The sequence below is a fragment of the Cherax quadricarinatus genome, chromosome 1, assembly GCF_038502225.1.
Source record: "Cherax quadricarinatus isolate ZL_2023a chromosome 1, ASM3850222v1, whole genome shotgun sequence".
Taxonomy (NCBI): domain Eukaryota; kingdom Metazoa; phylum Arthropoda; class Malacostraca; order Decapoda; family Parastacidae; genus Cherax; species Cherax quadricarinatus.
In genome coordinates this window covers 32513653-32540395 of record NC_091292.1, presented here as the reverse complement: position 1 = coordinate 32540395, position 26743 = coordinate 32513653, and the positions used below count along the sequence as shown (strand labels likewise).

Here is a 26743-nt window from a genome sequence, read left to right as displayed (position 1 = left end):
AACTGAGTGTGGAGAGGGAGTGCATGACGTGTCGGTCTTTTCCAAGTAGAATGGGGAGGTAACGAAGTAACATCATCAGGAGATTGTCGTTGATGTTTAGAAGTGGGACCAGAGTTGGTCCGACGTAGGACGGGCTGGCGATTCAAAAATCGCCTCACCGTAGAGGGAGAGGCCGGAAGCATAGTCAAAGGAGAGCGGAGGTCAGTCAAATTGAAGAAGTCAGTCCAAACCCCGGCATCTGAAGTGGGTGACGAAACAGCACCAGCAAGAGGTACAGGGGCCTTAGGAGTCTCCAAAGAGTGGCCAAAAGACGAGGCGAGGTCAGAACTGGGTGCAGTAACAATAAGGGGCCCATGGGTAGCGGGGTCATGGATTGGGGACTCCATGGTTAGGTTACTTCTTTCTTTTTGTTTTTAAGAAAAAAAAGAAAGAAGAAAAGAAAAGAAAAGAAAAAAAAGAATAAAAAAGGGGGGACTGGGGAGGGATAGTTCCTAGGAGGAATGAAAGGGCCAGAAATCTCCCTCAGCACCCAAGAGGACCTCAGCACCGCAAGTAGCGCAGATGCAGCATGGAACCCGTGCCATTCCCTATCCTTCATGCCAGTAAACCAGCAATCCAGAATCGCAACCTCACATCTGCCGAGCTACCTCGGTGGACATTAGAGAGGGCGGCCGGATATCCACCACAAAGCATACCTCCTTCAGCCACTACCCCCGGAATCCGAAAGGTGGCTTCCAGAGATACACCCGTCGCCCGAAAGACACCCAAAGCCACCCTCCGGGATACTAGAGAGGGATCTGGACATCCCCAGGCGATCCAGATTCCACGGCAAACTACGCCACCGCCAAGAACCTCAACAGAATGGGATGGACCCCGGTACCCTTTCCCCTACCTAGGAACTAGCGCTCCTGTGGGAAAAATCCCAAAGGCCAAAAAGAGGAAGGGCAAAAGGGATGGGTGGGGAGGAGGAGGAGGAAAGGAAAAAGGGGAGGATGGGGAGGATGGGATAGGGAAGGGGGGATTGGGGGTAATTAGGTTCGGTCTGAGGAAGGAGACCGATAGGTCTAATTCCTCAGAGGAGGAAAGGAAAAAGGGGAGGATGGGATAGGGAAGGGGGGATTGGGGGTAATTAGGTTCGGTCTGAGGAAGGAGACCGGTAGGTCTAATTCCTCAGACCAAGAGCCTCTTCACCACGCCAAGGAGCCCCCCCCCCCTTGACGAGGAAACACAAGTATAGATTATTGATCTCATGCACCTTGTTTGTGTCTTTCTATTGTTTTTGTGGATTTTTCAGTGCAGCGCTATCTTAAAGGAAGCTTTGGACTATTATTCAACTGTGTAGTAAACCTTTAAGGGGCACGTAATAATAATAACATGTTCATTTTTCCACTATAATCTACCTTGTCTATAATTACTATCGTTGTAGAGGTCTGAGCAAGGCTCAGACCTCTACAACGATAGTAATTTTTCAAAGTATAGTATATTTTTCAAAGGATGGTTCACATTATTATTGGTATGTAACCACTAATTTGAGTATTTTATTTAAAACCTGGGATGATCTCGTGTAATAACTAGAGAAAGACTTCTGATAGCTTTCACGCTTACAAGGTTAACATTAGTCAAGAAACAGGACAAGCGTTTTTAGCTTTTTGCCATCTGACTGAGGCCTTCTGCTAGCTTATCGATCCATTCCTTTAAAATGTATTAGTTTTACAACACTGTCTTTGAAAGTGTATCATTTTATGGCAAGTTCAGATTAATTTAATAATAATATCTTTATTTCTACAAGTACATGTACAAGGTCTACAGGCCAAGCTGACATCAGTGACATACTACTATACAGAAAGCCGCTTGTTATGCTGAGCATTTCGGGCAGATTAGGTCAATTTTGTCCCAAGATACGACCCACACAGGTCGACTAACGCCCAGGTACCCATTTTACTGATGGGTGAACAGTGGACAGAAGGTGACTTATGGAAACACGTCCTAATGTTTTTCAGCTCTACCGGGGATTCGATCCCCGGACTACAATATATGAGCTGAGTGCGCTATCGATCGAGCTATGGGTTTTTATTATGCATGCCATACCCATGGTGTGGGCGGTAGTCAAAAGATTACAGAGGTACATAATGAGTACAGGGACTGGACCGCAAAGTTTTGATAGTTGAACTAGTTACAAAGGTAATGAACTATTTACATGTTTATATCTGGTTACAGTCGTAATGAGTTATTTACGTAGTGACCAAAATAAATCTAATATTGCATTTTACTCATCCACTTGAAATTTCTTCATATATATAAGTACTTGCACGGTCTGTAAAAGTCTTCATGCAGCAATAACTATTACTTTTATTATTTTTAAATGGGATTTTTACATCTCGAATACCTTCTGGTAAGTCGTTTATTTACATTATAAATATTGGGACAAATATTGTGGCACCTCGTTAATGACGAGGTGTCATCACATTTTACTTGTATCATTCTTTGCTCTTCACTTTCAAAATAGAAATCTCGCATCCACTGTAGTGTGTGTGTGTGTGTGTGTGTGTGTGTGTGTGTGTGTGTGTGTGTGTGTGTGTGTGTGTGTGTGTGTGCTTACCTAAATGTGGATGCAGGGGTCGAGACTCAGCTCCTTGCTCCGCCTCTTCACTGGTCGCCACTAGGTCCTCTCTCTCCCTGCTCCATGAGTTTTATCATACCTCGTCTTAAAACTATGTATTGGTCCTGCCTCCACTACATCACTTGCCAGACTATACCACTTCCTGACAACTCTGTGACTGAAGAAATACTTCCTGATATCCCTTTGACTCATCTGAGTCTTCAACTTCCAATAGTGACCCCTTGTTTCTGTGTCCCATCTCTGGAACATCCTGTCTCTGTCCACCTTATCTATTCCTCGCAGTATTTTGTATGTCGTTATCATGTCTCCCCTAACCCTCCTGTCCTCCAGTGTCGTCAGGCCGATTACCCGTAACCTTTCTTCGTAGGACATTCTCCTTAGCTCTGGAACTAGTCTTGTTGCAAACCTTTGCACTTTCTCTAGTTTCTTGACATGCTTGACGAGGCGTGGGTTCCAAACTCTCTCTCTGTGTGTGTGTGTGTGTGTACTCACCTATTTGTACTCACCTATTTGTGGTTGCACGGGTCGAGTCTTAGCTCCTGGCCCCGCCTCTTCACCGGTTGCTACTGGGCCCTCTCTCTCCCCGCTCCATGAGCTTTATCAAACCTCGTCTTAAAACTGTGTATGCTTCCTGCCTCCACTACGTCATTTTCTAGGCTATTCCACTGCCTGACAACTCTATGACTGAAGAAATACTTCCTAATATCTCTTTGACTCATTTGTGTCTTCAACTTCCAATTGTGGCCTCTTGTTTCTGTGTCCCCTCCCTGGAACATCCTGTCTTTGTTCACCTTGTCTATTCCACGCAGTATTTTATATGTCGTTATCATGTCTCCCCTGACCCTCCTGTCCTCCAGTGTCGTCAGGCCGATTTCCCTTAATCTTTCTTCATAGGACATTCCCATAGCTCTGGAACTAACCTTGTAGCAAACCTTTGTACTTTCTCTAGTTTCTTGACGTGCTTTATCAAGTGCGGGTTCCAAACATGTGCTGCATACTCCAGTATGGGCCTGACATACACGGTGTACAGTGTCTTGAACGATTCCTTACTAAGGTAACGAAATGCTGTTCTCAGGTTTGCCAGGCGTTCATATGCCGCAGCAGTTATCTGATTGACGTGTGCTTCCAGAGACATGCTCGGTGTTATACTCACCCCAAGATCTTTCTCCTTGAGTGAGGTTTGCAGTCTTTGGCCACCTAGCCTATACTCTGTCTGTGGTCTTCTGTGCCCTTCCCCTATCTACATGACTTTGCATTTGGCAGGATTAAATTCGAGAAACCATTTGCTGGACCAGATGTCCAGTCTGTCCAGGTCTCTTTGAAGTCCTGCCTGGTCCTCATCTGAAAATCGAAATCGAAAGAAACCCAAAGTATTTCTTCTCCTATGCCAAATCAAAATCGAGAACAACGTCCAGTATTGGGCCCCTACTTAAACAAGATGGGTCCTACACAGATGACAGCAAGGAAATGAGTGAGCTACTCAAGTCCCAATATGACTCAGTTTTTAGCAAGCCGCTAACCAGACTGAGAGTCGAAGATCAAAATGAATTTTTTTATGAGAGAGCCACAAAATTTAATTAACACAAGCCTATCCGATGTTATCCTGACGCCAAATGACTTCGAACAGGCGATAAATGACATGCCCGTGCACTCTGCCCCAGGGCCAGACTCATGGAACTCTGTGTGTTCATCAAGAACACACAGCATGGACACGGGGGTCGTCCCACAGTTACTAAAAACAACAGACATAGCCCCACTCCACAAAGGGGGCAGTAAAGCAACAGCAAAGAACTACAGACCAATAGCACTAACATCCCATATCATAAAAATCTTTGAAAGGGTCCTAAGAAGCAAGATCACCACCCATCTAGAAACCCATCAGTTACACAACCCAGGGCAACATGGGTTTAGAACAGGTCGCTCCTGTCTGTCTCAACTATTGGATCACTACGACAAGGTCCTAAATGCACTAGAAGACAAAAAGAATGCAGATGTAATATATACAGACTTTGCAAAAGCCTTCGACAAGTGTGACCATGGCGTAATAGCGCACAAAATGCGTGCTAAAGGAATAACAGGAAAAGTCGGTCGATGGATCTATAATTTCCTCACTAACAGAACACAGAGAGTAGTCGTCAACAGAGTAAAGTCCGAGGCAGCTACGGTGAAAAGCTCTGTTCCACAAGGCACAGTACTCGCTCCCATCTTGTTCCTCATCCTCATATCCGACATAGACAAGGATGTCGGCCACAGCACCGTGTCTTCCTTTGCAGATGACACCCGAATCTGCATGACAGTGTCTTCCATTGCAGACACTGCAAGGCTCCAGGCGGACATCAACCAAATCTTTCAGTGGACTGCAGAAAACAATATGAAGTTCAACGATGAGAAATTTCAATTACTCAGATATTGTAAACATGAGGAAATTAAATCTTCATCAGAGTACAAAACAAATTCTGGCCACAAAATAGAGCGAAACACCAACGTCAAAGACCTGGGAGTGATCATGTCGGAGGATCTCACCTTCAAGGACCATAACATTGTATCAATCGCATCTGCTAGAAAAATGACAGGATGGATAATGAGAACCTTCAAAACTAGGGAGACCAAGCCCATGATGACACTCTTCAGGTCACTTGTTCTATCTAGGCTGGAATATTGCTGCACACTAACAGCACCTTTCAAGGCAGATGAAATTGCCGACCTAGAAAATGTACAGAGAACTTTCACGGCGCGCATAACGGAGATAAAACACCTCAATTACTGGGAGCGCTTGAGGTTCCTAAACCTGTATTCCCTGGAACGCAGGAGGGAGAGATACATGATTATATACACCTGGAAAATCCTAGAGGGACTAGTACCGAACTTGCACACGAAAATCACTCACTACGAAAGCAAAAGACTTGGCAGACGATGCACCATCCCCCCAATGAAAAGCAGGGGTGTCACTAGCACGTTAAGAGACCATACAATAAGTGTCAGGGGCCCGAGACTGTTCAACTGCCTCCCAGCACACATAAGGGGGATTACCAACAGAGCCCTGGCAGTCTTCAAGCTGGCACTGGACAAGCACCTAAAGTCAGTTCCTGATCAGCCGGGCTGTGGCTCGTACGTTGGTTTGCGTGCAGCCAGCAGCAACAGCCTGGTTGATCAGGCTCTGATCCCCCAGGAGGCCTGGGCACAGACCGGGCCGCGGGGGCGTTGACCCCCGGAACTCTCTCCAGGTAAACTCCAGGTACTCCTCATTAACTTCACATCATCTGCAAACAGGGACACTTCTGAGTCTAACCCTTCCATCATGTCGTTCACATATACCAAAAATAGCACTGGTCCTAGGACCAACCCCTGTGGGACCCCGCTCGTCACAGGTGCCCACTGTGATACATCATTACGTACCATGACTCGTTGTTGCCTCCCTGTCAGGTATTCTCTGATCCATTGCAGTGCCCTTCCTGTTATATGCGCCTGATGCTCTAGCTTCTGCACTAATCTCTTGTGAGGAACTGTGTCAAAGGCCTTCTTGCAGTCCAAGAAGATGCAATCAACCCACCCCTCTCTCTCGTGTCTTACTTCTGTTATTTTATCATAAAACTCCAGAAGGTTTGTGACACAGGATTTGCCTTCTATGAATCCGTGCTGGTTGGCATTTATACTCTTGTTCCGCTCCAGGTGCTCCACCACTCTCCTCCTGATAATCTTCTCCATAACTTTGCATACTATACACGTCAATGACACAGGTCTATAGTTTAGTGCCTCTTTTCTGTCTCCTTTTTTAAAAATGGGAACTACATTTCCGTCTTCCATACCTCAGGTAGTTGCCCAGTTTCCAGGGACGTGTTGAAGATTGTGGTAAGTGGCATGCACAACATATCTGCTCCCTCTCTAAGGACCCACGGGGAGATGTTGTCCGGTCCCATTGCCTTTGAGGTATCGATGTCCCTTAGCAGTTTCTTCACCTCCTCCTCATCTGTATGTATGTCGTCCAACACTTGTTGGTGTATTCCTTGCTGGTGTCCCCATCTGGTCTGTCCCCTCAGAGTCCTTCCTGTCTCTACTGTAAATACTTCCTTAAATCTCGTGTTGAGCTCCTCACATACCTCTTGATCGTTTCTTGTGAGTTCTCCACCTTCTTTCCTCAGCCTTATCACCTGGTCCTTGACTGTTGTCTTCCTCCTAATGTGGCTATACAGCAGTTTCAGGTCGGATTTGACTTTCGATGCTATGTCGTTTTCATACTGTCGCTGGGCCTCCCTCCTTATCTGTGCATACTCGTTTCTGGCTCTTCTACTAATCTCCTTGTTTTCCTGGGTCCTATGCCTCCTGTACCTTTTCCATTCTCTGTTGCACTTAGTTTTTGCCTCCCTACACCTTCGGGTAAACCAAGGACTCGTTTTGGTCTTCCTATTATTTCTGTTTCCCTTGGGAACAAAATTTCCTTTGGCTTCTTTGCATTTTGTTGCCACATATTCCATCATCTCGTTTACTGATTTTCCTACCATTTCTCTGTCCCACTGAACCTCCTGTGTAGTCCTCCCTTTTATAGTTTGGCCTGTCTCCTTCAGTTCCTGTTACCTTCTCCACTTGTAACTCTACTATATAATCAAAACTCAGAACAACGAGATCGCTAGCTCCAAGGGGCCTCTCGTAAGTGATGTCCTCAATGTCTGAACTGCTCAGGGTGAACACAAGATCCAGTCTTGCTGGCTCATCCTCCCCTCTCTCTCTGGTTGTGTCCCTGACATGTTGATGCATGTGTGTGTACTCACCTAGTTGTACTCACCTAGTTGAGGTTGCGGGGGTCGAGTCCGAGCTCCTGGCCCCGCCTCTTCACTGATCGCTACTAGGTCACTCTCCCTGAGCCGTGAGCTTTATCGTACCTCTGCTTAAAGCTATGTATGGATCCTGCCTCCACTACATCGCTTCCCAAACTATTCCACTTACTGACTACTCTGTGGCTGAAGAAATACTTCCTAACATCCCTGTGATTCATCTGTGTCTTTAGCTTCCAACTGTGTCCCCTTGTTACTGTGTCCAATCTCTGGAACATCCTGTTTTTGTCCACCTTGTCAATTCCTCTCAGTATTTTGTATGTCGTTATCATGTCCCCCCTATCTCTCCTGTCCTCCAGTGTCGTCAGGTTGATTTCCCTTAACCTCTCCTCGTAGGACATACCTCTTAGCTCTGGGACTAGTCTTGTTGCAAACCTTTGCACTTTCTCTAGTTTCTTTACGTGCTTGGCTAGGTGTGGGTTCCAAACTGGTGCCGCATACTCCAATATGGGCCTAACGTATACGGTGTACAGGGTCCTGAACGATTCCTTATTAAGATGTCGGAATGCTGTTCTGAGGTTTGCTAGGCGCCCATATGCTGCAGCAGTTATTTGGTTGATGTGCGCTTCAGGAGATGTGCCTGGTGTTATACTCACCCCAAGATCTTTTTCCTTGAGTGAGGTTTGTAGTCTCTGACCCCCTAGACTGTACTCCGTTTGCGGCCTTCTTTGCCCTTCCCCAATCTTCATGACTTTGCACTTGGTGGGATTGAACTCCAGGAGCCAATTGCTGGACCAGTTCTGCAGCCTGTCCAGATCCCTTTGTAGTTCTGCCTGGTCTTCGATCGAGTGTATTCTTCTCATCAACTTCACGTCATCTGCAAACAGGGACACCTCAGAGTCTATTCCTTCCGTCATGTCGTTCACAAATACCAGAAACAGCACTGGTCCTAGGACTGACCCCTGCGGGACCCCGCTGGTCACAGGTGCCCACTCTGACACCTCGCCACGTACCATGACTCGCTGCTGTCTTCCTGACAAGTATTCCCTGATCCATTGTAGTGCCTTCCCTGTTATCCCTGCTTGGTCCTCCAGTTTTTGCACCAATCTCTTGTGTGGAACTGTGTCAAACGCCTTCTTGCAGTCCAAGAAAATGCAATCCACCCACCCCTCTCTCTCTTGTCTTACTGCTGTCACCATGTCATAGAACTCCAGTAGGTTTGTGACACAGGATTTCCCGTCCCTGAAACCATGCTGGCTGCTGTTGATGAGATCATTCCTTTCTAGGTGTTCCACCACTCTTCTCCTGATAATCTTCTCCATGATTTTGCATACTATACATGTCAGTGACACTGGTCTGTAGTTTAATGCTTCATGTCTGTCTCCTTTTTTAAAGATTGGGACTACATTTGCTGTCTTCCATGCCTCAGGCAATCTCCCTGTTTCGATAGATGTATTGAATATTGTTGTTAGGGGTACACATAGCGCCTCTGCTCCCTCTCTCAATACCCATGGGGAGATGTTATCTGGCCCCATTGCCTTTGAGGTATCTAGCTCACTCAGAAGCCTCTTCACTTCTTCCTCGGTTGTGTGCACTGTGTCCAGCACTTGGTGGTGTGCCCCACCTCTCCGTCTTTCTGGAGTCCCTTCTGTCTCCTCTGTGAACACTTCTTTGAATCTCTTGTTGAGTTCTTCACATACTTCCCGGTCATTTCCTGTTGTCTCTCCTCCTTCCTTCCTTAGCCTGATTACCTGGTCCTTGACTGTTGTTTTCCTCCTGATGTGGCTGTACAACAGTTTCGGGTCAGATTTGGCTTTCGCTGCTATGTCATTTTCATATTGTCTTTGGGCCTCCCTTCTTATCTGTGCATATTCATTTCTGGCTCTACGACTGTTCTCCTTATTCTCCTGGGTCCTTTGCCTTCTATATTTCTTCCATTCCCTAGCACACTTGGTTTTTGCCTCCCTGCACCTTTGGGTAAACCATGGGCTCATCCTGGCTTTTTCATTACTCCTGTTACCCTTGGGTACAAACCTCTCCTCAGCCTCCTTGCATTTTATTGCTACATATTCCATCATCTCATTAACTGGTTTCCCTGCCAGTTCTCTGTCCCACTGAACCCCGTTCAGGTAGTTCCTCATTCCTGTGTAGTCCCCTTTCTTGTAGTTTGGCTTCATTCGTCCTGGCCTTCCTGCTTCTCCCTCCACTTGTAGCTCTACTGTGTATTCGAAGCTTACAACCACATGGTCACTGGCCCCAAGGGGTCTTTCATATGTGATGTCCTCGATATCTGCACTACTGAAGGTGAATACTAAGTCCAGCCTTGCTGGTTCATCCTCTCCTCTCTCTCTTGTAGTGTCCCTTACGTGTTGGTACATGAAGTTCTCCAGTACCACCTCCATCATCTTAGCCCTCCAAGTATCTTGGCCCCCATGTGGGTCCAAGTTCTCCCAATCTATCTCCTTGTGGTTAAAGTCACCCATGATCAGGAGCTTTGCCCTGCATGCATGAGCTCTTCTGGCCACTCTAGCTAGTGTGTCAACCATCGCTCTATTGCTCTCGTCGTACTCTTGCCTTGGCCTCCTGCTGTTCTGTGGTGGGTTATACATCACTGCTATTACCACCTTGGGACCTCCAGAGTGAAGTGTTCCCACTATGTAATCACTTTCTTCTCCGTGTGTGTGTGTGTGTGTGTGTGTGTGTGTGTGTGTTTGTACTCTCACTTGTGGTTTTTGGGAGTCTAATCGAACTGTTTCTCTTACACCTAGCTAACTATTTGTTGTATCTTGGTGTTGGTGCAGGTGTTGGTGATGGTAGTGACGGCGGTGATGCTGGGTGCCAGCATCTGGGGAGTAACTCACCTGCGGCAGGAGTTTAACCCTGTGTGGTTTCTCCCACAGTCTTCCTACCTCTTCCATTTTCTCTCCAGACTTCTCGTCTACTACCCTCAAATTGGTGAGTATAAACTAAAAGGACAATGAATTACTCAGAGGGGATTTTTTTTTCCGTCTAGGGTGAAATTTTAGTCGTAATAAAACAGTGACAACATCTCGTCCTCCATGCATGCATGTGCATGTAAGTGCCAAGAAACCAGTAATCATTGGTGCCGTCAAAGTATTCTAGGAGGCTGGGGCAGGAGCTGAGTCTCAACCCCAAGAAACGCAACTCGGCGAGAGCATATGCACATGTGTTGACACCATCCTGTGAGGAAATACAAGACTAACAGAGCCCATTGTTCAACCATCAGTGCAAGGAGACCAGCTCAAGAAACACAGATCAGATTCAAGAGAATAGAGATGCTGGTAGATCATAAAATTTATTTTCGAGTGAAGAAGGAAGCTGAAAAGCAATTTAAAATGATCCTAACAGCAAATGGCTGATTCATAACCACAACTGAAGAAAAACAGCAATAAATTATGTTAAAAACACTGAGAAAAGTGGACGAAGAAAATCTCAGGAAATGAGAAGTGGATGAGTTAAGAAAAGCAAGTACCAGAAATTGAAGAAAGAATACCTGAAATGGAAGGGAAGGGATGCCTGATAAAACTGTACATTAATGACACCAAGATGAGATAAAAAATCAAGATTACTTATCAAAGGAGCAGAAATTGTGTAAGTCACTCAGTGTATGAACTAATCCTTAATCACTGGTAAAATACCAGACGATTGAGAGATGGCAGATGTTATACCAACACTCAGAGATGAGAGGAAGGAAGATATGAGTTGCAGACGAGTCTCCTAAAAGTGTATAATGAGGAAACTGTTAGCAGAGAAAATGAGAAAACAGCGTGTGAAACCAACAAGATTCATCACGACTACGGTACTTAGCACCTGCACCTAGACCCAGGTGACTGATTACTTCATCTTCTGTATTGATAAAGCCAGTGGTTAGCGAAACGTCTACCAAATAATGATACCCAGATGTTGCACTTGTGTCTAATTCATCAGCTTGTTAAACATTTAGAAAATTCATTATAACATTCCTCACAGATTAGCAACATGGATTCAGAAGTTACAAATTCATAACAGACTTGAGACGTTCCTAGACTTAAAAAGGTATTAGCATAAATAAAGGAATACCTGAATAATAAATACGGGAGTCATTTTTTATTAAACCAAAATTGGATACATCAGCATTATGCTGTTAACCTATGAAATATGACAGTTACATAGTGGGAACAAAACTATGTCCTCTCACATTCCATCAAGCAGAATATGGTTCATACAAGTTGTTGAAATGTGTCAGCCTGACCTGTGAGACTTCAGTAGGGCAGTGAGGATCTCGTCAAACATTCCAGCAGAAGTTCATCAACTAAGGTTTCTTTCCGGTATAGCAACATAGCTTGAGTTACTATCACCTGGGAATTGCCATCTCTCACAATATCACATCCACCACACAGCAGAAATGGAATTTTTGAAGATATCTCCAAGAGAAATTAAACATAAGTGGCAAAGAGAGCAGGGAAGAGAAAAAGAAAGATTACGTACGTATTCTATAATACAGTATATCTAACTACTTATTTACAGTTACACCAATAAATGACAATGAACAGTCATAAGCTTAAGAATTTATAACGGCGCTAAACTCAGGGAGTCATAATAAGAGATGAAACCTCAAGATGAGTGTCTTGTGTCTGTGTATAATATGTAAGTATATTATATACTATATGTGTGTATATTATATAATATATATATATATATATATATATATATATATATATATATATATATATATATATATATATATATATATATATGTACATATATATATATGCAATAAGATCACAGTAAACAGGTGATTTTAAAATATGCAAAACAACCACTGTGAAAGAGTAGTGAAATTCCAAGCGCTTTCGTGACTACTCACATTGTCAAGGAACTATGAAAGTAATACATCAAAGGAAGGCAATTAAAGGGCTTAGACCACACCTCACAGTCAACTCCCACAGCAAAGAAACACTTGACTTGGGACAATACCGGACTCATAAGAAAAGAGGAACACTGCACTAGGTCCGCTGGTCCAACTAGTGCAACTTTCTCAACTTTTTAAAAATCAATTGGATGGTTAAAGTCTCTCACATGAATAAATAGAGCATTGGAATCTTGTCCAGTTCTAATGCTATATTTATGTTGTTTTAATCTAAGTTCGAGACTTTTACCAGTTTGACCGTAATAAACTTTATCGCAAATTTTACAAGGAATCTTATAGACACATCCGTCAGCATTTTGGGGGGGAATTCTTTATCAAAAGTTTTTTTACTGTATCAAGATTCTTAAATACAACTTTAATATTAAAAGTCTTAAGAAGAGAAGGTATATCAACCAAGTTTTCATGGGGAGGGAGAACCAACATATTTTTAGTTGAATAAGGTTGGTTGTCCCTTTTTGGGTTGTAAAAAGTATTTCTAGCAATTTTAAATGATTTATCAATTACATTTTTCGGGTATTTCAGATCATTGGCTATTTCATATATTTTGGATATTTCTTCATCTATGAACTCTGGACTACAAATACGTAAAGCTCTCAAAAACATTGATGAGAAAACAGACAGTTTAACTTTATTTTGATGGGAAGAATAATAGTGTGCATAGGAACAGTTATTTGTAGGTTTTCTGTAAATTTTAAATTTGAATTCATTATTACTCTTAATAATTAAAACATCTAGAAAAGGCAATGAGTTATTTTCCTCAAACTCAACAGTAAAGTTTATAGAATGGGCTAAGCTATTTAATTTGCCAAGGAAATGGTGTATATCTACATTCTTGGGCATAAGACATAAAATATCATCGACATATCTGAACCATTTTGCTCTATTAGGGAGGATTGTGTTAAGCAATCTTGTTTCAAAAAATTCCATGTATAGATTACTAAGAACAGGTGAAAGAGGATTTCCCATTGCCATACCAAATTTCTGAGTGTAAAACTTATCATTAAATACAAATTTTGCATCAACAATGCAAAGTTTAATAAGTTTAATGATGGTAGGAACTGGTAATGGTAAATCATAATTAACGAGTTCTTCGGATAAGAAACTTAATAAATCATCAACAGGAACTTTCGTAAACAAGGAAGTAACATCAAAACTAACCATGTTAAAATCATTTAAGTCAGTCAAGGAGCTTAATTTATCAACTAAATCTAAGTTGCTTTTAACACTGAAGTTACAAATTTTACCAACAATAGGGCTCAAAATGTCAACAAGCCATTTGGATAATTTATATGAAACTGATCCTGTGGAGCTAATAATTGGTCTGATTGGATTACCTGGTTTGTGTGTTTTTATTAGTCCATACATGTAAGGTAAAGATGGATTAGTGGAAGTAAATTGTTTAATTAATTCATCTTTGCCTTTTAGTAGACGTTTTATTGTTTTATTGAAATTGCTGTTAACGGTTTCTAAGGGATTCTTTCTAAGTTTAGAATAGGTTTCAGTATCATCTAAGAGATTATACATTTTTTCTTGGTAATCATTTTCTTTCATAATTACTATTGCATTTATTTTATCTGCTTTGGTAATTTGCGTCTTACCAGTGTTAAAAGCAACTTAGATTTAGTTGATAAATTAAGCTCCTTGACTGACTTAAATGATTTTAACATGGTTAGTTTTGATGTTACTTCCTTGTTTACGAAAGTTCCTGTTGATGATTTATTAAGTTTCTTATCTGAAGAACTCGTTAATTATGATTTACCATTACCAGTTCCTACCATCATTAAACTTATTAAACTTTGCATTGTTGATGCAAAATTTGTATTTAATGAAAAGTTTTACACTCAGAAATTTGGTATGGCAATGGGAAATCCTCTTTCACCTGTTCTTAGTAATCTATACATGGAATTTTTTGAAACAAGATTGCTTAACACAATCCTCCCCAATAGAGCAAAATGGTTCAGATATGTCGATGATATTTTATGTCTTATGCCCAAGAATGTAGATATACACCATTTCCTTGGCAAATTAAATAGCTTAGCCCATTCTATAAACTTTACTGTTGAGTTTGAGGAAAATAACTCATTGCCTTTTCTAGATGTTTTAATTATTAAGAGTAATAATGAATTCAAATTTAAAATTTACAGAAAACCTACAAATAACTGTTCCTATGTACACTATTATTCTTCCCATCAAGATAAAGTTAAACTGTCTGTTTTCTCATCAATGTTTTTGAGAGCTTTACGTATTTGTAGTCCAGAGTTCATAGATGAAGAAATATCCAAAATATATGAAATAGCCAATGATCTGAAATACCCGAAAAATGTAATTGATAAATCATTTAAAATTGCTAGAAATACTTTTTACAACCCAAAAAGGGACAACCAACCTTATTCAACTAAAAATATGTTTGTTCTCCCTCCCCATGAAAACTTGGTTGATATACCTTCTCTTCTTAAGACTTTTAATATTAAAGTTGTATTTAAAAATCTTGATACAGTAAAAAAACTTTTGATAAAGAATTCCCCCCAAAATGCTGACGGATGTGTCTATAAGATTCCTTGTAAAATTTGCGATAAAGTTTATTACGGTCAAACTGGTAAAAGTCTCGAACTTAGATTAAAACAACATAAATATAGCATTAGAACTGGACAAGATTCCAATGCTCTATTTGTTCATGTGAGAGACTTAAACCATCCAATTGATTTTCAAAAAGTTGAGAAAGTTGCATCAAGCAAGTCCATGGGTGACAGAAATATAATTGAATCTTGTTTCATAAAAAGCAGTTTTGAAAATAATATGAATATTTCCTTAGGTTTGTATAAATTAGATTCATTTATAATTAATAAAATTTGGTTAGAGTTTAATAATACATTGGACAAATAATAAACCTTATTTCTTGGGTAGAATGATTTGTTGGTGGGTTGTCGTGAGGACCTGTCTAGTTGGACCAGCGGACGTAGTGCAGTGTTCCTCTTTTCTTATGAGTCCGGTATTGTCCCACGTCAGGTGTTTCTTTGCTGTGGGAGTTGACTGTGAGGTGTGGTCTAAGCCCTTTAATTGCCTTCCTTTGATGTATTACTTTCATAGTTCCTTGACAATGTGAGTAGTCACGAAAGCGCTAGGAATTTCACTACTCTTTCACAGTGGTTGTTTTGCATATATATATATATATATATATATATATATATATATATATATATATATATATATATATATATATATATATATATATATACCATATTATGCAATAAAATATACCTTTTGGTAAAAAAGAATGAAAAGATAGGGTGGAAAAGGAAGCGGAATATTCAAACGGCTTCAGGAAGAAATCCAAATATTCTTCCTTCTCTGAGGCTATGAGTCCCACAATTTATACCAGAGGTGGACCCCATCTGTGTGTATATATATATATATATATATATATATATATATATATATATATATATATATATATATATATATATATATATATATATTATATAATGTATATATAGATTATTATTGTAGCCACGAGCAAGTTTTATTGATCAATAACAACACTGCACTAGCCAAGGATTCGAACCCTTGTTCTGGCCCGCCACTGTGTGCGGGAACCACATGACGCCTTAACCCACAGGACCACCCAATCCTACAAGGACCAAGGATTGGGTGGTCCTGTGGGCTAAGGCGTCATGTGGTTCTCGCTCACAATGGCTGGCCAGAACAACATGAGTTCGAATCCTTGACTAGCGCAGTGTAGTTATTGATGAATACCACTCGTTCATGATTACAATAATGTATATATGCTGCTCGTAGGCTAGTACACCAAACGGATGAGAATGAAATTAGCTTGGAAGCTCCCACACCTCCATATATCGTCAAACCAAGAGTAACACACCTAGCTTGGCTGGGTGCTTGGTTCTTGTAGGATTGGGTGGTCCTGTGGGTTAAGGTGTCATGTCGTTTTCGGGCCAGAACAAGATGGGTTCGAATTCTTGGCTAGCGCAGTGTTGTTATTGATCAATACCACTCGTTCGTGGCTACAATAATATTGTAACCAATAATATATATATATATATGTAGTGGGGGTTCGTAGGAGATATGATGATTGGAGTAAAACACACTTGTTGGATGGTAACACTTATACGTATTAGCAGAGTATGAAGGGGGAGAGCCCAACCTGCTGTGTCTTGCCTGGCTTAAACCTATCCGGGAACTGAGAAGGATCCCAGGCGCGAAGGGCTCACAACAGCATCATGTGACATCACACATGCTAGTCACTCAGCCTACTGACCAGGGAGCCTAAATATATACATGGATACGATCTACAATATACTACACAAGTATAAGTATAAGGGGATTCAGTAGCTATACTGACAGCTCGGTCATGTTACGTATGTCGTCTCGACATAATATAGGCTGAACAGGCAGGTGGCTCTGGGCTGATTCTATACAATTTCAAAGACATATGTAACTTAGAACTAGTGGATGGTATTGTAATGGATGTTACATAATGGATTTTAGCGTAATGAGTGTTAAGGTAATGAGTTTTAATGTAATGCATTACAAATTATAAGAACAAATCACGGTATAATAAAGAATGGAATCGATCGATCTATCTGTATTCATGCACTCTACGGATTCTGAGGAAGAAAAAATATATTTACAAAGGTGAAAGTAATTAACAGCAAAGACAGATCTGGCATGCTCAGATCATTACTACTAAATTCTCAGAATTCGGAGGGAACGTGAACATAAAAATTTTTTTGAAAAAAACTGATCGGCTAATAAAAACTCACAGTTGACAACTTCATTCATCTTGAACATCTAATTATACAGACTATGTACATTTAAACCCAACTCTGCAAGGGTAAGATTTACATATGCAGAATGGTTATCGTCTTTGGGAGGATCGAATTCCTTTTCAATGGCTAATACATGCCTTGATTGAGGGAGATCTGAACAAGTATCTACAAAAAATACTTGTGGGTTTCTCATTACTTGTCGAGTACACAAAGAATAACGACATTTGGGTTGATTATCTGGGTGAGCATTAGAGGTAGAGAGTACAGAGTCAAGAGGATTGTCAGCATCTGTCACATTAGTCTGGATAGCAATATCATCAACATCGCATACTAACTTCATATGATCTAAATGCGATTCTTTATACTGACCAGTACTAATTTCTCTAACCTTATACTTATTGCCATTCATATGTTCAACTACTCGATAAGGGCCAACAAACCTTTGGTCGAGCTTAGGCATTGCAGATGTTTTGTTGAAATTAGTCAGCATTACTCTCGAACCCACTTTAACTTTTGTCGGCTTAGCACGGCTATTAGTTACTCTAGTAAATTCTGCTGTAAATTTATGAAGTGTCTCACGGATTCTTCTAAAAACACTTTGAGCTATGCTGGTATGAGTTGCTATGAAATCATCAGGGTTATAATTGGGTTTTGGAGTGGAATATAACAACTCATAAGGTAAACGCTTGTCTACACCGTACAATGCATAATGTGGAGTGTCACCTATGGAAGCATTGTAAGCAGAATTTATGGCACATTGAACATCTGGTATAATTTCATCCCAGGTTTCACTGTTGGGGTTGATAGTGGCTCTCAAAACATCTAGTACTTTCTTATTTGTACGTTCTGCCAAACCATTACTTGCAGGATGATGGGGAGCAATGGTTGACTTAGAGATTTTGTACAAGGTACACAAATTTTCAAGAATTTCGTTGCAGAATTCGCCTCCATTATCTCTTACTAAGGACTTAGGGGTGGTATGCCTGCAGATAATGCGTTCTTTAAACGCTTTAGTTACTGTCTCGGCAGTCTTACCTGCAATAGGAACTAACTCACAATATCTGGTGAAATGGTCTACCATAACACACAGATGTTTGTTGCCTTGGAGAGAACATTTAAAATTGGTTAACAAATCAAGCGCAACTCTTTCCCACGGTTCGCTAATAGTTGGATACACCTGGATTGGGTTAGGGCCATTGACATTTCCTTTATGCTGCATACAGACACTACATTTCTTAACATACTCAGAAATGTCAGTTGCCATACGTGGCCAAAAGTATTTCATTCTGGCTTGTTTCAGAGAACGATCCATACCAGGGTGTGCAACACCTGGTGCATCGTGAACTAGCTGTAGAGCTACATTCACTAGTGACTGTGGAATTACTAATTGGTATACTCTTCTGCTTGGAGTACCCAACTCGGCTGTTCGATACAGTAATTCTTGACTCATGACAAAGTCACTAATGGGTGCTGGTGGCTTCACAATCAGAACAAGATCTTCCTGGAGCAGGAATCGAATCACACCAGACCACATGGGATCGGTTCTTTCTTACTAGAGAATGAACAAACTCGGTGGAGTGGATGACTTTCCCCGGTTGAAAAAAGTAACGCTGTAACACGCAATATGAGCAAGGGAGAACGGATCTACTATCTCTCACTGGAAGCACAGGGGAAAAGAAATGAAAACGGTCAACAATACTGGTATTCAATCTGAGTCGCAGTGACATGAGGTATCACTGGTATCACATGCGAAGGTTACTCGAGAAATAACTTTTTACAATGCACGAATTACTGTCAACGAGGATGGCATCACCATCTGGAACACTAGAAACAGCAACACTCAAGTGAGTACACTAGCCACAGAAACGTCTTTCTGTAACGGCTTGTGACATCAAGAGATGGCATAACTCGTTGCAAGTAAAGTTCTTCTCAAAGCGTCTCCTGGGAAGGAATGAATACTTGAACAAGTCGCCATCGCAGGGATAGTAGTCTCAGCACCCAGGGTTGTCTGAGGTTCCTCTGAAACCCAAGGTAACTGTACACTATCCTGCATGCACGATATTGTGGCTGGATTCCAGACAGGAGTGACAGTCTTACTAGTGCCTGACCTCTCGGCTACGTTAATAAGTAATGCACGAATCTATAGGAACTTAATCTGAACTTCACATTTCATAGCACTTTAACAAATCTCAGATACAAGCTGTGACAACAAACACATTGCTCAAGGGCTAGGTATTGTCCTTCAGTCAGTAAGGGAATATTGGTACTAAGTGAGCATTCAAAAGTGACTGGGACATCTTCTCAGGGAACTTACTCAAGGACATAAAGGCAAGAAAAATAGAGAATGACATAATAAGCTTAAATGGGAAAAAATGCTTAACTATTCTGCATAAGTAAAGGAAAAAAAATAAGTCACACTGTAAGCAAGGAAAACTCACATAAAACACTCAACTGGATAAGCAACACTTTGAAAATCAAGAGAAATTGTACTTTACTCAAATCAAATTTACTTTACAGTGAATTAATGTCACAGTGAGTTGTCTTTACTCTCAATTCAATAAGAAATTCAACAATAAATGGTAAATCAATCAAAAATGATAAAATTGAATCAAATCTTGTGCAAAATTAAAACAAACTAGGAAAGCAATTCTATCTAAAAAAAATAAAATGACACACAAGAATAAAATATTATGCACAGAACAAGAAATGTGAAACTGAAATCACTGAATATTGCACTGAAATAAACTGTACCAATATTGCAAATAACAATTTCTAATCAAAAGTACTGCACAACACAACACTACATAAAAATTTCTGAAAGAAAAAATTTAATGGCAGCACAATGTTTACACAAGAATTATTGCAAAATGAGTCAGTATTGCAATAAAAAAATTACACACACAAGAAAATGCAGTTTACAAGAGCGACAAAAAAAAATATCAAGGAATGAACTGATTGAACACTTTAACTCTTAATTGCAGCTAAAGCAAACACTTACTGGACAAGCAAAAGAATGTTGTACTTTAAAAGAAGTTTAAAATTGCACTAATAGTGAATTTGTTCAATGAAATATGAAAAATAATAGAGGCAAAAGCACAAAACAGGGAAAGGTTAACACTCACAGTGATGCAGGAACAAAACACATCAATATATACACAATACTAAGAGAATTTTCCTGCACTGAGGCTTGGGTGTGAAAAATTGGAAAATAATTCTCTTGCTTCAAACAAAATAATGGCACTATTGTCTGTGGAGATAAGACAAATTAGACACTGGCTAAATGAAGGGAATTAACATAAGAATGTTCAACAAAGAGAAAAAGAAATGGCAAATGAATGAAAAAAAAATAACTGAGACCACACTGACTTGTGATAAAGAATATAAGGTAACAAGTTACTGAATTACTTCACAGCATAAATTACTAGGCAAGGAACACAGTACTGTGAACACAAGATAATTGTGAAGTGTAAACACAATTTTATACTGCTTATATCCTCTTCAAGGGGGGCTCCTTGGTGTGGTGAAGAGGCTTTTGGTCTGAGGAATTAGACCTGTCAGTCTCCTTCCTCAGACCGAACCCAATTATCCCCAATCCCCCCTTCCCTATCCCATCCTCCCCATCTTCCCCTTTTTCCTTTCCTCCTCCTCCTCCTACCCCTCCATTTTGCCCTTCCTCTTTTTGGCCTTTGGGATTTTTCCCACAGGCACACTAGTTCATAGGTAGGGGGAAGGGTACCAGGGTCCATCCCATTCCGTTGAGGTTCTTGGCGGTGGCATAGTTTGCCGTGGGATCTGGATCGCCTGGGGATGTCCTGAGCCCTCTCTGGTATCCTGGAGGGTGGCTTTGGGTGTCTTTCAGGCGACGGGTGTATCTCTGGAAGCCACCTTTCGGATTCTGGGGGTGGTGGCCGAAAGAGGTATGCTTTTTGGCAGATATCCGGCCACCCTCTCTTTTGTCCACCAAGGTAGCTCGGCAGATGTGAGGTTGCTATCCTGGATTGCTGGTTTACTGGCATGAAGGGTAGGGTATGGCACGGGTTCCATGCTGCATTTGCGCTACTTGCAGTGCTGAGGTCCTCTTGGGCATGGAGGGAGATTTCTGGCCCTTTCATTCCTCCTAGGAACTATCCCTCCCCAGTCCCCCCTTTTTTTATTCTTTTTTATTTTTATTTTCTTCTTTTTTTTTTCTTAAAAACAAAAAGAAACAAGTAACCTAACCATGCAGTCCCAAATCCATGACCCTGCTACCCCCGGGCCCCTTATTGTTACCGCACCCTGTTCTGACCTCGCCTCGTCTTTTGGCCACTCTTTGGACACTTCTAAGGCCCCTGTACCTCTTGCTGGTGCTGTTTCCTCACCCGCTTCAGGTACTGGGGCTTCCACTGACTCCTTCAATTTGTCTGACCTCCGCTCTCCTTTGACTATGCTTCCGGCCTCTCCCTCTATGGTGCGACGATTTTTGAATCGCCAGCCTGTCTCACGTCGGACCAACTCTAGTCCCACTTCTAAACGAGAACGACAATCTCCTGATGATGCTGCTACATTACCTTCCCATTCTACTCGGAAAAGACTGACACGTCATGCACTCCCTCTCCACACTCAATTTCAGACCACACAATGGACAAATTCTTTACTTTACGACCGACTTCTTCTACTGCCTATCTTTCTGACTGCCTGTCTTTCTGACCATAGTATTGGCAAAGCGCTCGTACGCCACTTTGGTAGAGATATTTCCTTTCATGCCCTTAAGAGTGGTATGCACATCATCACAGTCCAGAATTCTACCCAAGCTCATGATCTTTCTCTTCTTTCACATATCGATACTATTCCTATCACTATCGAAAAGCATCATTCCCTCAATTCTTGTAGTGGTACTGTTATTCTGCCCCATACCATAGTCCAACAGAATTTCCAGACATGTGGCAATGACATTCTCGAACAGCTGGAACTCCAAGATCTCCCAATTCTCAAGGTAGACACTTATGTTCTTCCTGCCCACGGGCGAAGACGATACCCTTGCAATGTGGCTCATTTAACTTTTGACAGCCATGAACTCCCATCCTCTGTTTATGTAGCAGGACATCGGTTACAAGTTCAGAAGGTGATCCCTACACCGCAACAGTGTAGGAATTGCTGGCGATTTGGCCACCCAGCAAAATATTGCAGATCTATAGCCAAATGCCCAGTCTGTGGTGCCGATGACCATTCTAATACATCTTGCAATCGACCTCCCTCTTGCCTTAATTGTCATGAGGCTCACCCTTCGTACTCTCGCCATTGCCAGGTCTACTTAAATGAGCGGGAAATTCGTTGCCTCAAAGAGGCAGACGGTCTTCCTTATGCTATGGCAGTTTCTCATCTCCGCCTCCAAGGGAGACTACCCCGTGTTTCTTATTCTCGTGTTTCAAAACGTCCCCCCACTTCTGGGGTCCCATCTTCTGCAGCCTCCTCTGCAGTTACCAGTCCCATATCACTCCTGTATCTAATTCTTTTGCTGTCCTGGGCTCAGATATCCTTATTTCAACACCTCAGTCTGTCCTCACTTCTTCGTGTTCTCCCTCACAAACCCCGGTATCGACAAGACCTCATATGACACCTTCTCCCAATCGTCCCTCTACTTCTCAGAGGTCCAACAAATCTCCTTTAACCCCTCCTTCCCTTCATCCACCTCCACATTTTACCTTCCCGGTCTCTGTACCTAGGTCTTCCCCTTTCACTGGCTCCGTTACAAGTGTGGAGGTTCATCCTCCTCCTCGTACTGTGCCTTCCTCCCCTGTCCCGTCCCAAGTCTCTTCCTCTTCCGCCACCTCCTGGGTTTCTGCCTCTTCTTCCCCCTCCCACACTTCTCCAGTTCCCTCCACTCTTTCGCACTCCCCCTACCTTGGTACAGTCCATTACAGCTCCAATCTTTACTCAAACTCCTCCTCCTTCCATCTCCAATATTGTCTCCTATACGACGTCTCTGAACTCTGAAACACTTGAAGCAATCTCTGAATATATTGCAGAGACCAAACCATCAATGGACACTGATCCACTCTCTGTTCCTTCTCTTTCCTCTTCTCCATCTGTGCAACTCCTTTCTTCACAATGCACCATTCCTTTACTACTTGAATGTTTTCCTTTGCAACCACATGTGGACTTTTCTAACCCTTCTAGTCCGTAGGTACCCTTACCTGCGGATTTCAGGTCTTTTTATCGTTGCCAATCATGGCCTATTTACAGTGGAATATTCGCGGCCTCAGGGGTAATTGGGGTGAGCTTCAGATGTTGCTTTCCCAGTTTTCCCCTGTTGGTGTTTGTTTACAGGAACCAAAATTACACTCTGCCGTTATCTATCCCATCTCAGGCTATAATTTATTGTATTCTCCAGATCCTTTTCCTGATGGGACCTTTAATGAAAGTGCCCTTCTTCTACGCACTGATATTCCGTACCATCAGCTATTTATTCGTACTTCACTGCATTACACAGCAGCCCATATCCACTTGCATAGGAGGTATACACTCTATTCTTTGTATCTCTCTCCTTCTCGGGCATTATCTATACCGGATATTGCCTTTCTTGTTTCGTCATTACCTCCACCACTTCTGTTACTTGGCGATTTTAATCCCCATCATTTCCTCTGGTGGGTCTCACTGTGATTCCCGTGGCATTCAGTTAGAGGCTTTTCTTGCTACCCACCCCCTCCATGTTTTAAATACAAGTACTCACACCTATTTTGATCCTCGGACTCATACTCTCTCTTGCATCGATCTCTCAGTCTGCTCTTCCTCTGCCACATTAGACCTCACCTGGTCTGTTCTCCCAGATTTACATGACAGTGATCATTTTCCAATCATTCTTACTTCCCCTTCATATTCGCCACCTCTTCGTAACCCATGCTGGCAATTTGATCAGGCAAATTGGAACCTTTACTCAAAACTAACTGTTTTTAGTGAGGTTCCTTCTTTGTCCTCCATTGATGAGCTTTTACAACTCTTCTCGTCCTCTGTTTTAACCGCAGCTTCTCATTCTATACCCCAAACTTCGGGCAGGCATTCTCAGAAAGGCGTGCCTTGGTGGTCTCCTGCTTGTGCTCGTGCAGTACGTTTGAAACGCACTGCGTGGGGCAGGTACCAGTACAATAGAACCACAGAGAGACTTCTTGATTTTAAGCTGAAGCATGCGATCGCTTGCCATGTCATCCGTGATGCTAAACGCACTTGCTGGCGAAATTATGTCTCCACCATCACCTCTGCTTCCTCTATGAGTGCAGTCTGGAAAAAAGTACGAAAACAGAGTGGTAAATATTCTCCTGACCCTGCTCCTGTTCTGTGGGTTGCCGGTGTTGATATAACAAACCCACTAGATGTTTCCAATGAAATTGGCAATCATCTGGTCCGTATTTCTCAGGGGCTCCATCTATGCCCCTCGTTTCTTTCCTCAAAGTCTTCCAGAGAGTTAGCACCCTTGGACTTTTCTTCTCTCAGAGAAGAACAGTAAAATGTTCCTTTTACACTTCAGGAACTGGAAGCAACACTCTCAGCTTGCCGATCATCGGCAGCTGGGCCCTACGACATTCATATTCGTATGCTACAACATTTACATCAGTCAGCCCTTGCAGTCCTATTACGCCTTTTCAATCTTATTTGGTCACAAGGAGTTCTTCCACAGCTTTGGAAATCTGAAATTGTTTTCCCTTTCTGCAAACCGGGTACTATGGGATATGAAGCCTCCCACTATCGTCCCATTGCTCTTACCAGTGCAGTTTGCAAAGTGATGGAACACCTGGTAAATAGACGTTTAGTGTGGTATTTAGAGACACACAACAGTCTCTCCACTCGTCAATATGGCTTTCGTAAGGGTCGTTCTACCATAGACCCCTTACTATGCTTGGATATGTATGTTCGAATAACCACTCAGTTATTGCCATATTTTTTGACCTTGAGAAGGCATATGACGCAACTTGGAGGTATAATATTTTGGCCCAAGCCCACTCCTTAGGCCTTCGAGGCAATCTACCATCCTTCCTTAAGAACTTTTTAACTGACAGACATTTCCGTGTTCGGGTTAATAATATGCTCTCCCCAGACTTTATCCAAGCAGAAGGTGTCCCTCAGGGATGTGTTCTGAGCACAATACTTTTTCTCCTTGCTATAAATGATTTGGCCTCTAGTCTTCCATCCAATATTTGGTCATCACTTTATGTTGATGACTTCGCTATTGCCTGTGCAGGTGCTGACTGTCACTTCATTACAGTTTCTCTCCAGCATACGGTCGACCGTGTTTCCAATTGGGCCACCAAACATGGGTTTAAATTTTCCAGTACGAAAACTCACCAAATTACTTTCACTAGATGCTCTGTCATCTCCGATCATCCTTTATACCTCTATGGCTCCCGTATCCCTGAACGTGATACAGTCAGGTTTCTAGGCCTCCTCTTTGACCGTTGACTATCCTGGAAATCTCACATTACCTTTCTGAAGACAACTTGTCACAGCCGGCTGAACCTTCTTAAAACCCTTGCTCATCTTTCATGGGGAATGATCGTCGAACTCTAATTCGCCTACATTCCACCCTCATTTTATCGAAACTTGACTATGGTGACCAGATCTATTCAGCTGCCTCTCCTGCTACTCAATCTAGCCTCAACCCTATTCATCACCAAGGATTACGTTTATGCCTTGGTGATTTTCGCTCTTCCCCTGTTGAGAGCCTCTATGCAGAAGCGAACGTTCCATTCTAATCCGATCGCCGTGATGCCCATTGCCTTCACTACTATGTATCCTCTCATGATCTCTGCAATCCTTCCATTTATAGAATGGTCACTGATATTAGTAGACATTCTTTATTAGTTCGCTGCCCCTGTTTGCTCCATCCCTTCTCTCTTCGCCTAAATTCGCTCTTGTCTTCTCTTCAATATCCACCTTTCTATGTTCATGTAGCATCTCACTTTTCCCTACCCCCCTGGGAAGTTCCAGCTGTTCGAGTCTGTTCTTTCTCTCTCCCTTGCTCGAAAGCCCAACTGTCTACAGTAGCTTCCCGCTCTCTTTTTCTTGACCACTTCCACTCTCATTCTCATGCCACTGCAGTGTACACAGATGGCTCTAAGTCTTCTGACGTCATAGGATTCGCAGCAGTGTTTCCGGACAGTGTCGTACGAGGGCATTTACTGTCTTCAGCTAGTATCTTTACTGCAGAATTGTATGCCATTCTTGCAGCACTTATCTGTATTGCAACTATGCCTGTGTCATCTTTTGTGGTTGTCTCAGACTCCCTTAGTGCTTTACAGGCTATACAGAAATTTGATACACCTCACCCCTTAGTCCTCCATATCCAACTTTGGCTATGCCGCATCTCTACCAACCATGAAGATATTGTTTTTTATTGGGTCCCTGGTCATGTTGACGTACAGGGCAATGAACAGGCAGACACTGCTGTGCAGTCAGCAGTACATGACCTACCAGTTTCATATAGAGGTGTTCCATTTACGGACTATTTTGCTGCAATAGCTACCCACCTTCACACCCATTGGCAACAACGTTGGTCTACTCTACTCGGTAACAAACTTCAATCTATTAAACCGAGTATAGGTTACTGGCCATCTTCTTGTCACCAGTGCCGAGGTTGGGAGACTACTCTCTCCCGTCTCCACATTGGCCA

At 42.2% G+C, this 26743-nt stretch overlaps 1 protein-coding gene across 1 annotated transcript in view; it reads left to right on the top strand.

Annotated features, from left to right (window-relative positions):
- Window positions 1-26743, top strand: part of LOC128705840 (patched domain-containing protein 3-like) — a 79111-nt gene that overhangs the window by 35313 nt on the left and 17055 nt on the right. The window contains exon 6 of the mRNA XM_070085705.1: window positions 10191-10344. Within this exon, the coding sequence (XP_069941806.1) occupies window positions 10191-10344 (154 nt within the window). The remainder of the gene's footprint in view (window positions 1-10190; window positions 10345-26743) is intronic.